The 15362-nt window shown below is 39.5% G+C and overlaps 1 protein-coding gene across 2 annotated transcripts in view; it reads left to right on the forward strand.

Moving 5' to 3' along the window:
• The window catches only part of CCDC192 (coiled-coil domain containing 192), a gene marked incomplete at both ends in the record, with an annotated part of 188888 nt that overhangs the window by 15629 nt on the left and 157897 nt on the right, over positions 1–15362 (forward strand). For both annotated transcript variants that reach the window (XM_080919879.1, XM_080919880.1), the window contains one exon: positions 13161–13268. In XM_080919879.1, coding sequence (XP_080776005.1) covers positions 13161–13268 — 108 coding nt within the window. The remainder of the gene's footprint in view (positions 1–13160; positions 13269–15362) is intronic.

Below are 15362 nucleotides of genomic sequence, written 5' to 3' on the forward strand. Positions count from 1 at the left end.
GAAAGGACTCGAATGCTCAGTGTGGGTTTTACGGTTCCCGTTTGATGTGTGCTGTCTTTTTATAATAAATTCATGACCCCAGGAGAGAACAGTCTGACAGACATGACATTCAAACACCCAGAGCCACCCTAGGCTTTCTCCTCTCCAGCCATTACATTCTTCAAGCAGCCCACTTTGATTCCGCTGTGGCTTTACTTTCTAGCCAGTTCCTCAGCCAGCACAGCCACCATTACCACAAGCCCACTTTCTGCCACAGCCCATTCAGGTTTGTCCTATCTGTATCTGCCTACCCCAGTGGGTTCCAGCACACCAGAAGGAAATTCCTTTTGGATATTTTTTAAAAGAATTAACAAGTATCTAAAATAATTCCTAGGATGACCAAATAGCAAAATGCCTCCAACACAGGAAAAGTAAGTTCACTAAGATTCCTAATTATCTTAAACTCAAAAAAGTACCAAAGGACCTGTTGTTAAAGAAAGAAAGAAAGAAAGAAAGAAAGAAAGAAAGAAAGAAAGAAAAGAAAGAAAGGGAAAGGAAAGATAAGAAAAGAAAAAGAAAAAGAAAAAGAAAAAGAAAAAGAAAAAGAAAAAGAAAAAGAAAAAGAAAAAGAAAAAGAAAAAGAAAAAGAAAGAAAAAACCCACAAGACAGAATTAACTTGGTTTTTCTGAACAAATGTATGGAAGCTTTCTTCTTTGCAGTACTGCCAAGCAGGAAGCCTCGATTTTTACAAATGTAACTGTTCAAAAAAGAAACAAAGTTCTAATTGGGACCGTTGAACTCTGACACACGAAAGCTGGGATCACATTTAAAGAGCATCGGAGGGAGTAGGGAGGATGCCAAAGCTTCTTTTTAAAATAACATTTCTTCCTCTCCTTGTGTATGCTTTTCAACCTCACCCAATAGCTTTTCCCAAGTTGCCTCTGCAAAATTTCCTGAAAACCCTTGTTCCTTTGGCCCTGCGCCACTGTTCACTGACTCTTCCGTTCCTCGTCTTAGAAGGCCCCAGAGCATGTCAAGAAATAACAAAATGAAACAAAACAAGAAAGTGGGTGAGACTCTGTAACTGGTTGGCAAGAGAAGAGATGGGCTAGGTCTTCTGATCCTTTAGTCTTTACTGTCCAGGGAGAGACAGGTCACATAGGCCCCAGGTGTCAAGGTCACCACCTCCTGAGGATCTGTGGCTCTTAGACTCTTCGCCCAGCCTCCCCCAGAGCTGTGAGCTCCCAGAAGCTCCACCAGAGAAAGACAAGCCTCAGAGCTGTTAAAGGTTACCATCTTTCTGAACACTGTGGGTCATCATGGAAGTCCTTGCCTGGGGTTCCTGCCTCTATTTTCATGAGGAAATGGGACTTCAAATAATCAATTACTCACTTAAGGCTACACAAGTAAGTGACACCTATTTCAAATCCCTCACATTAGTCATCTTTATCTTTAAAGTCAATCAATGGGCCCTTTCTCGTAATAATGGAGAGGAAAATGGGTTATTGGGGGTTCCCGGTGTTCAAAGGTTCTTTAGGAGAATCAGGTCTGATGACAACCTGTGACTGTGGCCACTAGGCTGGGATCCCGGCATGGCTTGTCAGCTTGTCACTTTACCGGAATGTGGAATACACCTGCCATTCAGCTGTCACCACAGCTTGCAGAAGCAACATGGCCCTGCCTACCTGTCCAACTTCTAGTCTACCTAGCATCTTTTCACATCATCGCCGCCCACACTGGAGTCTGAAGATGAAGTGTCTGACTTGAGTCCAACTTGCCTGCCTGCACCTTGGCTGCTAAAAAAAGTTAGGAATTCTTAATTTCTACATCAGAGACCTAGAATCAGTAAGACAAGTAACAGATACCTACAGCCGAGCAGCCAGCAGATGGCTACATTGAATGAGATGGAAGGGGTGCTGTAGCTGCTTTCACAGGTGAGGGACCCGAGTAGCTGCAGGTGTGTGCGTCATAACCTCCTGCTGGGATGCTGCCTGCCTTTTAGAAGTAGTTGACTGGGAGACCTTAGAAGAAGTGGAAATTTACAGGAAAAGAAATGAGTGCACGCGCCTGTCTTCTGCCTGCCTTATCCATCTGGAACACACTGTGGAAATTATTGCCCTGCTTTTATCTGATAGAAAAGGGTGCATAACCCTTTTCTCCTTCTGATCTTCGTTAAAAATAAAGAGTCTGTGCGGATGCCAGCTTTACAGGGAGAACTTTCTCATTGCACTGCAAGTTCAACTGAGGATTTCCTTGCTAGATTTGGGGAGCAGTCTTTTTGGAGTACGGAAGTTCTCACCCCTGCAGCTCACTCTCTTGAACATTTTTTTTTTAATGTTTATGTATTTGTAATCTAACCATCGGTGGCAGAAACACATTTGTCACCCTCCTGAACACTGTCAGTATGGAGAATGTAGCAATAATTTACGCAGCAAAAGTAACTGGCAAGCCACCGTCATCTTGGGGAACACAGTCCTGTCACCTCAGCTATACTGTGACCTGACCACTGTCCTTCCTGCCTGCAGATGAACTTCCCAGGAAACTTAGTAGGGGAACGAATTGCAGATCGATATGTCCGAGCACTCAGTCTAAACTGTGTGGTGAATGAGGAGTCTGTCCCCAAATATTTTAACTGTTTAAAGCAAATTGTATATTTGGCTAATTTTAATTGGAAAAATCAAAATCCCCCCTTTCCCCCAGAAAGCAGACTCCTTGGGCTTTTATTTTTAATCTCTTCTTTTATAGTTCGTATTATGTTTCATCCTCTTTTTTCTACTTGATTCTCACAACAGTCACTTGAAGTGGTTATAGAGGAGTTGAATTTATTTTAATATAGATCTCTCATGATGTATATTTTACAGGCTGGTGCTATAAAACTATTTTCATTTTCCTCTTGAACTAAGTTAAAATACATAGAGACCTTACCACTGAGGCTGTTTTTGAATCGACTCACTCATCAGTGTTAATCATACCTCACACTGCAGCAAGTTTCCTGAAATTCCTCATCGTACAAAGTTGAATCTCCACTAACATTTAACAACTCCCCATTTCTCTGTGTCCTTTATATTCTAAATGAATAAAAATAACTTCCATTAGCAGGATTACCTTGCTTTGTTCTGTTTCTCCCACATTGCAAAGTAAATGAATTCTCACCAGAAGCATCCTCAGTCTGTAGGCAACACGGTGGGCTCACACGGATGATCGGGAAGTTTGGGTTTTAAAGGCCAAGTTTGGTTTGGAAGGTATGCTGTTTACGGAATGGAAAGAGAAAATTATTTTCTTCTTTTGAGTTTGAAACCATTTCCTGTTGAAGAAAGGATTATTTGTTGACTTACTTGCATAATTTATAATGGCAGAAGGAAGATTGATTCAAGCCTGTTTGCTCAGAATTTGTATTTTATAATAAAAATAAAAGTACCCAGAATATTATATCCCTGGTAATCAAAGCCTTCATAATTAATTCTTAAACTGTAGATGGAACTCATCCTAAAGTTGTGTGCAAAAGTGTACATAGAAGTGATTCAAGTGTGTAGACTTATGGTTAAAATAATTCATCAAATTCTTTTAAGAGTTCACGAGGTTCATAAATCAAAATAGCAGATCACTGTGTTAGGGCACACAGGAAACCTGGAAACAGACCTAAGACAACAGAATGTGAATCCAGGGGTCCTGCAGCCAGACCCTTTTCGTGGGAATGTAAGGTGTGGAAGATCTATACTTTCCACGGTCCCTCCTGCTGCTATTTTACAAGGTCAATGCTACTTGAGATCAAACTGCAATACCCATGGGCAGGTTAGAGTGGCCATTTACTGATTTAACATTTTTATCATTTTTCTTTTCTTTTCAATTTTTTGATATTATAATATATATATCCCCCCTTTCCTTTCCTTCCTCCAAACCTCCCATATAACTTTCTTTGATCACCTTTAAATTCATGTCTCTCCTTTCACTAGTTCTCATTGAATGCATATATGTATCTGTATATACATTTATGTTCCTAAATATAACCTGCTCGGTGACATGATTTTACTTGTATGCATGTTTTTAGAGGTGGACTGTTTGGCATGTAATAACCAATTGGTGTGCTCCTCTCCGGAGAAGCCAACTCTTCATCAAAAAGGAAAAAAAAATCACAAAGTACAGAATGATATATTATAAATCAATATAAGTGTGTTAACGTAACCACTGACTTTTTTCATATTTCTATTTACAATGAAAGCCTGGGATTCTTGTAGTCAACAGAATCCATAAGGTGATGACTCTGGTACCATCATCAGTCATGCCTGACTTGTTCTTACTTTTTTATTGTTTAACATAAATCCTGATAAATCTCAGCATTTTTAAAAATTCATTTATTGGGAGATCTAGGGACACAGGCCTGGTGAGAAGGCGTTCTGAGTAGCCGGGGAGTAGAGAGATCTCTGCCGAACACGCAAAAAGTGTGCCTCCCAATTGGTTCAGGGGAGCAGGAACCCTGTTTCAGAGTTGTGTGTTTCCAGCCGGCGGCCCGTGCATGCAGAACAAGCACTCAGGCCATCTGCCACCAGGAGCAGCAGAGATCCAGGGACGCAGGCCAGCTACAAGGGAGAGGTGAGAACCAATCACTGACAACAAGACCACAAATAAACACAGACAACAAGATGGCAAGAAGAAAGCAAAATAACATACCCCAGGAAAGCCAAGACAACCTGGCAATACCAGAACCCAGCTCTCCCATCACAGCAAACAGCGAATGCCAAACACTTCAGAAAAAGAAGACTCAGACCCAAAATCATACCTCAAGATGATGATAGAGATCCTTAAACAAGAACGGGAGGAAAAGCATAAAGAAGTAGAAGGTTTTAAAGAGGAAACAAGAAAAACACTCAAAGAACTAAAGGAAAACAGAACCAAAGAGATGAAGGAATGGAAGAAAGAATTTAAAACGGAAATGGACGCAATAAAGAAAACACTAAAAAGGACAACCCTAGAGGTAGGAAACCTAAAAAAGAAATCAGGAGTCACAGATGCAAGAATTTCCAACAGACTACAAGAGATGGAAGAGAGAATCTCGGGGACCAAAAACAACATTGAAAACATAGACAAAACAGTCAAAGAAGATACAAAAACCAAAAAGTTCCTAACCCAAAATGTCCAAGAGATCCAGAACACAATGAGAAGACCAAACCTACGGATAATAGGAATAGAAGAGAGAGAAGAATATCAACTAAGAGGCACAGTAAATATCTTCAACAAAATTGTATAAGAAAACTTCCCTACCCTTATAAATGAGATGACCATGAGCATTAAAAAAGCCTACAGAACTCCAAATAGGTTGGACCAGGAAAGAAATTCCTCCCTACACATAATAGTCAAAATGCCAAGTGCCCAAAGCAAAGAAAGAATACTAAAAGCAGTAAGGGAAAAAGGTCTTGTAACATATAAAGGCAGACCAATCAGACTCACAACCGATTTCTCAACAGAGACTATGAAAGCTAGAAGATCCAGGACAGACATCATGCAGACCCTAAGAGAGCACAAGTATCAGCCCAGACTGCTATACCCAGCAAAACTCTCAATCACCATAGATGGGGAGACTAAGATATTCCAAAACAAAACTAAATTTACAGAATATCTGACCACAAACCCAGCACTACAATGAATTATAGGTGGAAAACCCAATACAACAAGGGGAACTACATCCTAGTAAAAACAAGAAAACTCCTAAGCAAGAAAACCAAAAGAAGAAAGACACACAGGCACAATTCTACCTCCAAAAGCAAAAATAGCAGGAAACAGCAATCACTATTCCTTGATATCTGTTAACATAAATGGACTCAATTCCCCAATAAAAAGATATAGGCTATCAGACTGGATACATAAAAAAAAAGAAACCCAGCATTTTGCTGCATACAGGAAACTCATCTCAGAGTCAAAGACAGACACTATCTCAGAGTAAAAGGTTGGGAAAAAAACTTCCAAGGAAACGGTCCCGAGAAGCAAGCTGGTGAGGCCATTTTAATATCTAATAAAGTAGATTTTCAACCAAAGGTTATCGAAAAAGATAAGGAAGGACACTTTTTACTCATTACAGGGGAAATTTGTCAGGAGGAACTCTCAATCCTTAACATTTATGCTCCAAATACAAAAGCACACATATTCATAAAAGAAACGCTACTAAAGTTCAAAAAATACATTGCACCCCACACAATAATAGTGGGAGAACTTAATAATTATAAATTATAACTTAATAAAATAATACATTGCACCCCACTCTCACCAATGGACAGATCATGGAAACAGAAACTGAACAAGGACACTCTAAAACTAGCAGAGGATATGAACCAACTTGAATTAAAATATATCTAAGAACATATCATCCTAAAACAAAAGAATACACCTTCTTCTCAGCACCTCATGGCACCTTCTTGAAAATTGACCACATAATTTGTCACAAAACGAGCCACAATAGATATAAGAAGATTGAAATACTCCCATGCATCCTTTCAGATCACCATGGTCTAAGGCTGGTCCTTAATAACAACAAAGACAACAAAAATCCCATATATGCATGGAAATTAAACAATGTTCTATTAAGCGATAGCAGAGTCAAAGAAGAAATTAAGGATTTTCTAGAATTCAATGAAAATGAAAACACAACATACCCAAACCTATGGGATGCAATGAAAGAAGTACTGAGCAGGAAAACTCATAGCTCTGAGTGCTTCCAAAAAAGAAACTATAGAGAGAATACACTAGCAACTTGACAGCACAGTTTAAAGCTCTAGAACAAAAGGAAGCAGATACTTCTGTTACTCCAAGAGGAGTAAAAGGAGAGAAATAATCAAACCTAGGGCAGAGATAGACCAAATAGAAACAAAAAGAACCATTCAAAGAAACAACAAAACCAACAGCTGGTTCCTTGAGAAAATTAACAAGATTGATAAACCCTTAGCCAGACTAACTACGGGGTAAAAAGAGGGTATCTAAATTAACAAAATTAGAAAGGAAAGTGGAGACATAATAACTGAAATGGAGGAAATTCAAGAAATCAACAGATTCAACTATAATAGCCTATACTCAACAAAGCTGAAAAATCTGGAGGAAATGGATGAATTCCTAGACAGATACTAGATACCAAAGTTAAACCAGGACCAGGTAAACCATCTAAATAATCCCATAACACCTAAAGAAATAGAAGCTGTCATCAAAAGCTTCCAACCAAAAAAGCCCAGGTCCAGATGGGTTTAGTGCAGAATTTTATCAGACATTTATTGACACCCTAATACCAATACTCTCCAAACTGTACCACAAAATAGAATCAGATGGAACACTACCTAACTCATTTTTTTTGAGGTTACAATAACCCTCATTCCTAAACCACTCAAAGACCCTATAAGAAAAGAGAACTTCAGACCAATCTCCCTTATGAACATTGATTCAAAAGTACTCAACAAAATCCTTGCAAACAAAATTCAAGAACACATCAAAACCATGATTCACCATGATCAAGTAGGCTTCATCCCTGGGATGCAGATTTAATATATGGAAATCCATCAATGTAATCCACCATATAAACAAACTCAAAAAAAAAAAAAATCCACATAGTCATCTCACTAGATGCTGAGAAAGCATTTGACAAAATTCAGCACCCCTTCATGTTAAAAGTTTTGGAAAGAACAGAAATCCAAGGCCCATACCTAAACATAATAAAAGCAATATACAGCAAATCAACAGCCAACATCAAACTTAACTGTGGGAAACTTGAAGCAATCCCACTAAAATCAGGGACTTGACCAGGTTGCCTACTCTCCCCCTACCTATTCAACATAGTACTGGAAGTTCTGGCTGGAGCAATTAGACAGCAAAAGGAAATTAAAAGGATACAAATTGGAAAGGAAGAAATAATAACATCACTATTTGCAGATAGTGTACTTAAGTGACACCACAAAATCCACCAGAGAACTTCTACAGCTGATAAAGAAGTTCAGCAAAGTGGCTGGATATAAAATTAACTCAAACAAATCACTAGCCTTCCTATATTCAAAGGACAAACATGTGGAGAAAGAAATTAGGGAAAAGATACCCTTCACAATAGTTACAAAAAATATGACATACCTTGGTATGACTCTAATTAAACAAGTGAAGGACCTGTATGACAAGAACTACAAACTTCTGAAGAAAGAAATTGAGGAAGATCTCAGAAAAGGAAAAGATCACCCATGCTCATAGATTGGAAAGATCAGCATTGTAAAAATGGCCACCTTACCAAAAGCAATCTACAAATTCAATGCAATCCCCATCAAAATACCAACCCAATTCTTCATAGAGTTGGAAAGAGCAATGTGCAATTTCATCTGGAATAACAAAAGACCTGGAATAGTGAAATCCATCCTCAACAACAAGAAAACATCTGCGGGAATCACTATCCCTGACTTCAAGCTATATAGGCAAATAGAGTTTCTTGAGAAGGTGATGAAATTCTCTCTTTGAGTGAATTCTGATCATGAAAAATGAAGGTGAATGAATGAAGTAAACGTGTCTGTAAATTCATCCACCAGACCCCCCAGAGCATTCAGGGACCAAACCACCAACCAAAGAGTACACATGGATTGACCCATGACTCCAGCCACATGTGTAGCAGAGGGTGGCCTTTTCAGGCATCAGTGGGAGAAGAAGCCCTTGGTTCTATGAAGGCTCGATGCTCCAGTGTAGGGGAATGCCAGGGCAGGGAGATGGGAAGAAGTGGGGAAGAGGGGGAGCACCCTCATAGAAGCAGGAGGAGGGGAAAAGGAGCAGGGAACCAGGAAAGGGGATAACATTTGAAATGTAAATACATAAAATAGTCAATAAAAAACAACCCCCGAAAGTGTCTGTAATACAGAACTCAGAAATGGGGACAAGTTAGGGAGGAGGTGGCATCAAGGACAGACCTGAATCTGAAGTGAAGACATAGAAGCCCTTGGGTGTCCACCAAGCATGGGGAAAAGAGCAGACAGCATCAGTGAAGATGTGAGATGCCAAACAGGAAGCTTAATCACTACAAACTCTTCTGTAAGAGCCTCCAATATGACCAGAAGTGACTATACTTCTGAAGAGGGGCTCTGCAGGGAACTTGTCATGGTAGAAATCTCAAATTTTAGAGATACTGTCTCTAAAAATGAACTGTGTCAAAATCCTCTTCCATAAAGGTAGAATCTGTGACTGCTTTGTTTTTTAGCAACCTTTCTTTTAAGGAGATGCACGTGCCTATTTTAATCAGCTAGAAAGCTTTAATACAAAAGTATTCATTTTCAGCTGGTTTAATGAAATTATTATTTACTGAGTATGATCTGCTGCCATGTTTATCTGCCTTATTTTGTTAAAGCTAGTTCTTTGTAATGGCACTGCTATCACCTCAAACCATGGCTATAGCCTTGTCCTCTGCTACCTCTGTTTCATCGTTGGCCCTGGCAAACAACTTTCTAGGGCCGTGAACTCTGTCAGCATCACAGGGATGATACATGAGTATTGCTCAAAGAAACCATTGTCAAGACTCAGCATGGAGGACAGTCGCTTTCACACAACTATTTTCTTTGAGCTGCCGAGCTCCTAATCAATCAACAGCTATTTATTTGGCTTCAATCATGATTTCGGCAAAGTCCTATGTGAGTTCTGCACACCCAAACCACAGCAGGAGTAGAACATCCAGTCTATTACATCAGTGACCTTGAACCAGCTCTCAAAGTTTGAAAAAGTTTAATGGCTGACACAGATGAGTACCATCTAAGGACACAGAAATAACAGCATTAAAAACCAGTGACAGGATACAAAGATACTGGGATAGAGTAGAGAAGTTAAGGAGAAAAAGCAAGTTGAAAGGTTTTCTATAAACTCTCAAGTGAGAAACTTCTACCACTAAAAAACAAGTCAGTGCTTATGTCTTATGTTTGTTCCACTTATAAGCTATCAATCCAAATATATATTCACCTATATATTATTTGGCATCTTTACTATATTCAAAGAATATGTATATGGTTAAAATTATTTACTCATATTGTAGTTTGATCACCTGAATTACATGTATTGATATTGACTTGACATTTACTAGAAACATTTAAGAGACCAAAAGTCTAAAGTTACAAATAGGAGTTATTGAGTGATTGGAATTTATCCTTTGAGAAATTGGCCTTATCCAAACACAATACTATCACTTGTACTTTCTCACTGTGATGTTATGTAACCATCTTCTATTAAAAACTCATTTCCACACTTGCCTATAATGAACTTTGATACATTCATCCACTCTATTACCCTTCTCCCTCCAGCCCTCCTCTCCCTTTCAAATGCTAATGTCCCCCTTACATTCAAGTCTTCCATCCTTCCTCCACATGGAAGATAAAACATGTCACACTTTGTGAGACTGACGTGTATGACATGCCATAATGATCTCCTGTTGCATCCATTTTCCTGTTTATGGCATTTCATTCTTCTTTATGGCTAAATAAAACTCTACTGTGTATATCTGCCACATGTTCTTTGTCCATTCATCGGTGGGTCACTAGGCTAATTCTAGCTTGGCTGTTGTGAACATCATTGGGATAAACATGAATGTGCAGATATCTCTATGGGATGCTGACCTGGGCTGCTTTGGGTACAATACCCAAAGACTGGGTATTGTTTTCTTGAAAACACAACAACACCGACGTTCACAGTGTCTGAGCTAATTCACATTGCTCTCTGTAGGGTGCAAATATTCCCTTTTACTGAATTCTTATCCAATTTTTGTTTTTAGGCAACAAATTGTTAGTGTAATCCACCCGTCAGTTCCTTAACCCTTGAGAGTGTTCATTTCTATGAGTAACAGGAGTATGTAGTGTCTACATACTCATGAGTCAAGCCCGTTCCTGTTTTCCTGCCTCCCTGTCCTACAAAACGAACAATGGCTGACTGTATTTCACACCTTCTTGGGTCTTCTGAAACTCGGGGTGCCCCTCCAATTAAATGTTCATGTTGTGCTTACTTCTAAATTTATTTTTAAGTTTTATGTTTCCCTTTGGTTATTGGAGTTGCTCCTTACTGAGAAGAGCTTGCCTTTGGATAAGCATTTTTTTATAAGTCAGTGAAGATGTAGAAGGCCACCTTGTGCCTGGGTGTGTGCAGAGTCTGCATTTCATAGGCTGTGCTGCATTCTGGGCCATAAGAGAAGTTCCTAACATTTTCTGTGTGAAACCTGCTGCTGTCCAGTCTTCACTTGCAGTCCCTTCGACTTAGTTTCGACATCACAGAGCTTCTGTCTTGCACGGTTGAACTTCTTGTTTGGGGAAGTTTGGGCTGTTTGGAAAGGAAGGACTAAGAAATGGATTAGCTGACCTTGATACAGATTTTTAAAACTTTTCTCTTGATATCCAACTCCAGGCAAGAGGATTCTCCCTGTTAATGGAGCCGGCTCCAGACACTTTTGTGTAATAGTTTGGCCTCTTGATGATTTTCCCTTTCTGAAAAGAAAATGCCCATAGCACAGGTTTATTGCTAAATATGGATATCCAGAACTACCTTTGAGGCTGTTTTTGTGAGACGATTTGAACCCACTAAAATATCATCATTACACATAGATGTGTATACAGTTATAAATGCATCCTACTGAGATTACTCAGTGTTGCTCATATGTATTTAGGGCTGATCTCTTGGGATTGGTGAGCCTACGGGGGTAGGGGTTTTCCCTGAAGGAGACTGATTCTTCACCTCACAGCAGCCATTGATTGCCTCTAGCTCTTCTATGAATGATACCTAGCAAGAATCACTCACCCCCTCTGGAAGGTCAATTGATGGTGTCATTTTTTAGGTTTTCCTTACACATCCATTTGGTTGCGATTTTGATACAGCTCCTCTGTCATTTCAAGAAAACACAGTCTCAGTCCTCTGGCTCTTACAGTTTTTCTGCTCCTCTTCCATGATGTTTTCCTGAGATTTGGGTATAGGGGTTTTCGTGTAAAATGCATCAGGTGGAGCTGGGCACCTCACAGTCAGGGGGTTCTGTATTTTGATCAGTTGTGACTCTGCTCCTTACACTCTGGTGTAAGGAGGACTTTTGGCTCCACATTGCCTGCACCAGCACTTCTTTAGGCCTAAGATGTTCATTCCCTACAGGCAAACTTTGGAGGGAGCTAAGCAGTGATACAGGACAGACTTTGGTCTAGAAACCAAATCTGCTGTGTCTTAGAAACCTCTGTCTGCCCTTTATCCTATGGTGGTCCATTGATTTCACTAGGCCCTTTATCCTATGGTGGAGGCCCAGAATTCTGCAAACAGACAATCAGAATGAAGGTTTTGTTTTAAATGGCCAGTTCAATTTACCACCAGATGGCACTATAGTATTACCAGGAAATGCACATGGTTATGGTTTCTCATAAACCAGAGGAGAAAACAAAGCTGTTAGAGTATATAGGACCACAATTTTCTCTTTGTAGGGTTGATCAGAAACATTTGTCTAGCAGGAGCATCAGCAAGAAAACAACAGATGCCCAGGGAGATCATAATGCCTGCTCTCATTGGAGCCTTTCCGCTGTCAGTTTCCAATTGATCTGTGAGTTGTGGTTACCACATTAGTGGAAGAATAGTTAGGGCATTCTGGGGGTTCAGTGTCCAGTCTGTAACTTATTCTTGCTCGATTCTCTATTCATCTCGTTGCTTGGAGAAAGTAACTTTAGAATAATTTTGAGCCGTTTATATCTGCTGGATTAAGTCTTACTAGCTAGGCTATGGGAAGAGAGATGTCATTCTTAACCATGGCTGTCTTTGCTCATGTCGCTCAGAACAGACAGGTAAAGATCAAAGGGTGGGTGTATCTCTGAATCCAAATGATCTTCCTGATGGATGAAGGTTGAACACGTACAGGTGACCCCTCCCATCAGGATGGGAAACTCTGATCATAACCTCTTAAAGAACAAAAGTTGCAATTTAACCAGATTCTAAGATGGGCCATTTTATTCTCATGTTGACGTCGTTCCTTGTCCCATATCTTTTGCCTTTCTTTTAGATTAAATTTTACTCATAAAACTCTAGTTTTTTTATAGTAATAAAAGAAGCTTGATGTGAGTCTATGAACTAAACTTAGCCTCAGTTCATAAAGTTGTTCAAAAAGTGCTCAGGAAACTCTTCCTACCGAAAATCAAAGAAACAAACAGAAAACAACAAAAACACCTTGATTTTTGTTTTGAAGGGAAACTCACCAGACAGTGGACAGACAGTATTTACTTTGGAACAGCTGGAACACTTGGAGACTTGCCTGAAGGAAGCAGAGGAAAAGGCTAGAGCTCTGTTGGAACAGGTAGTACCTATCATGGAGACCACTGTTGAGCTGCCAGACAGCAAGTGTAAGTGCTTTAGCCTCAGACCCATTGCCACAGCACTAGTATATACACACACACATGCACACGAACACACACACATACACACATACACAGGAACACATACACATATACACGGATACACATGAACACTCACAGGCACATACACATGAACACTCACATAAGCATACACTCATGAACACAACAAACATACACACATGAACACACACACACACACACACACACACCTTCATTTTAGTCAACACTTCTTTTAATGTCCAGAGAACAATTCAGCCTTTAAAACTTTGTGTTTCACATTCGTTTTTTATTTGGTTTTCATTTACTACCAGCTCCTATGGAGTCCAGTGGGCCTTCTGTAAGCATGTGGGTTCCCTGAAAAAGCAATGTGTATTTGTGTTATGAACAAATAAACTCGGAGGTAAATGAAAACCCATCAGAACCACGCAGATTCTTTTTAAGTTGTTTCAGGGAAGTTAACACTGCAGACAGGCCTTCAGATAATGGCTTCCTTTTGGGTTTTCTAGCATTGAGCAAAGCAGGTCATAAGCAGGGTTTGGCCTATGTGAATGCCCTGGACATTACACATCGGGTGTTCTCTGTTCATGACTAGGCCTTGATTTTAGGCACAGTGGGTGTGGGTTATACCATTTCCTAATAATCCTCTATTTTGAAATAAACAACAGCAACAAAAAACTAACAAAACCAAACCGCAACCAAAATCAAAGTACTGTTTTTTGTTGGGAACTCAGAGTAGAAATCTTCCCAGAGCTGGGTCACCCTGTATGGCAGAAGGTCACCAAAGGACACCCTTAAGGACAATGCATAAAGGGCAAAGGACAGGAGGCCCCATATGACAGAAATCTGTATTAATTTCTTGTCAATTGATAGACTGGGGATAGAGTTACTAAGAAGCTATGTCATGAGGCTTTTAGAATAGCATAGGCACATACACACGAGTCGTAAAGGAATGCTTGAAGGACTTGGAAGAAAAGGCTTGTGTGTTAAGAGGAGGGCTTTAATTGACATGCAGAGGAATCCACGAAGGAGCCTTCATGTTCTTTTCATTCTATAAGAAAACTGTATGTCTGGGGGCCACTTACTGTGTAACCATTAAATGCAATCGACGCCGTGGTTTTCTCAGGACTTTCGTCGATCAATGAAACTGTGGTGCTCCCTTGGGAAAATGACTATCGCAGATCTATGCCTTGTCGTTTACCTAAAATAAACCTCAAACGATAAGAAAACCATAAATTATATAGAAAAGTATGATTGGCAGGAGACTGTTTCAAACTACTCTCCAAGGAAGACCAGGGTTTCAAAGCAGTTTTGAATGCATAAGAGAGAGACCCCCTACACTGAGATGTCTATTTATTTTATAATCAAAAGCTTTTTGTTACCAATTTTCTCCCCCTAATATCTGAGACAGGTTGTTGGATAGCCCAATTTGGTTTCAAAGTCACTAGATATTCAATGCTGACCTCAAATTCATGGCAATCCTCCTGCCTCAATCTCCCGAGTCCTGGGATTAAAAGAGTGTCTCAATAATCTCAGCTCTGATTGTTATTAAAATAAGTGAGATCAAATTTATTTATAACATTTGTTTTTCATAAAATATTTTTTTGCTCAACACTAGTAACTTCTGATACTTGCATTTCTAACTGGAAGAATTTCTTGTTATAACAGCAAGCAATTAACTGTAGTTTTTTTTAGCATTTAGGAAATTAAGTATCTAAAATGGAAATGGATTTCATCCAAATTTTTTGTACCTGCCACAATAAAAGGCTAGTGACCTGCTTGGGGAAGGAAGGTAGTTCATAGAGAGGAGAATCAGTGGACAGATAGAGAGGGGATGGGGGTACTAATATAACAGGTAAGCCGCATGGTAATATTGGCTTTTGGAGTCTGACTTACTGTCCTTACACAGTTCTTAACATTTCAGACTTGTATGACCAAGAGAATTTAGCTAGAAGCTGTCAACAGTGTGAGGAACAGAAAGAATGATGTATAAAACAAATTACAAAGATTTACAATATTACAGTTTTAATTAATTTGGG

The sequence above is a fragment of the Micromys minutus genome (assembly GCF_963924665.1).
Source record: "Micromys minutus genome assembly, chromosome: 8".
Lineage (NCBI taxonomy): Eukaryota > Metazoa > Chordata > Mammalia > Rodentia > Muridae > Micromys > Micromys minutus.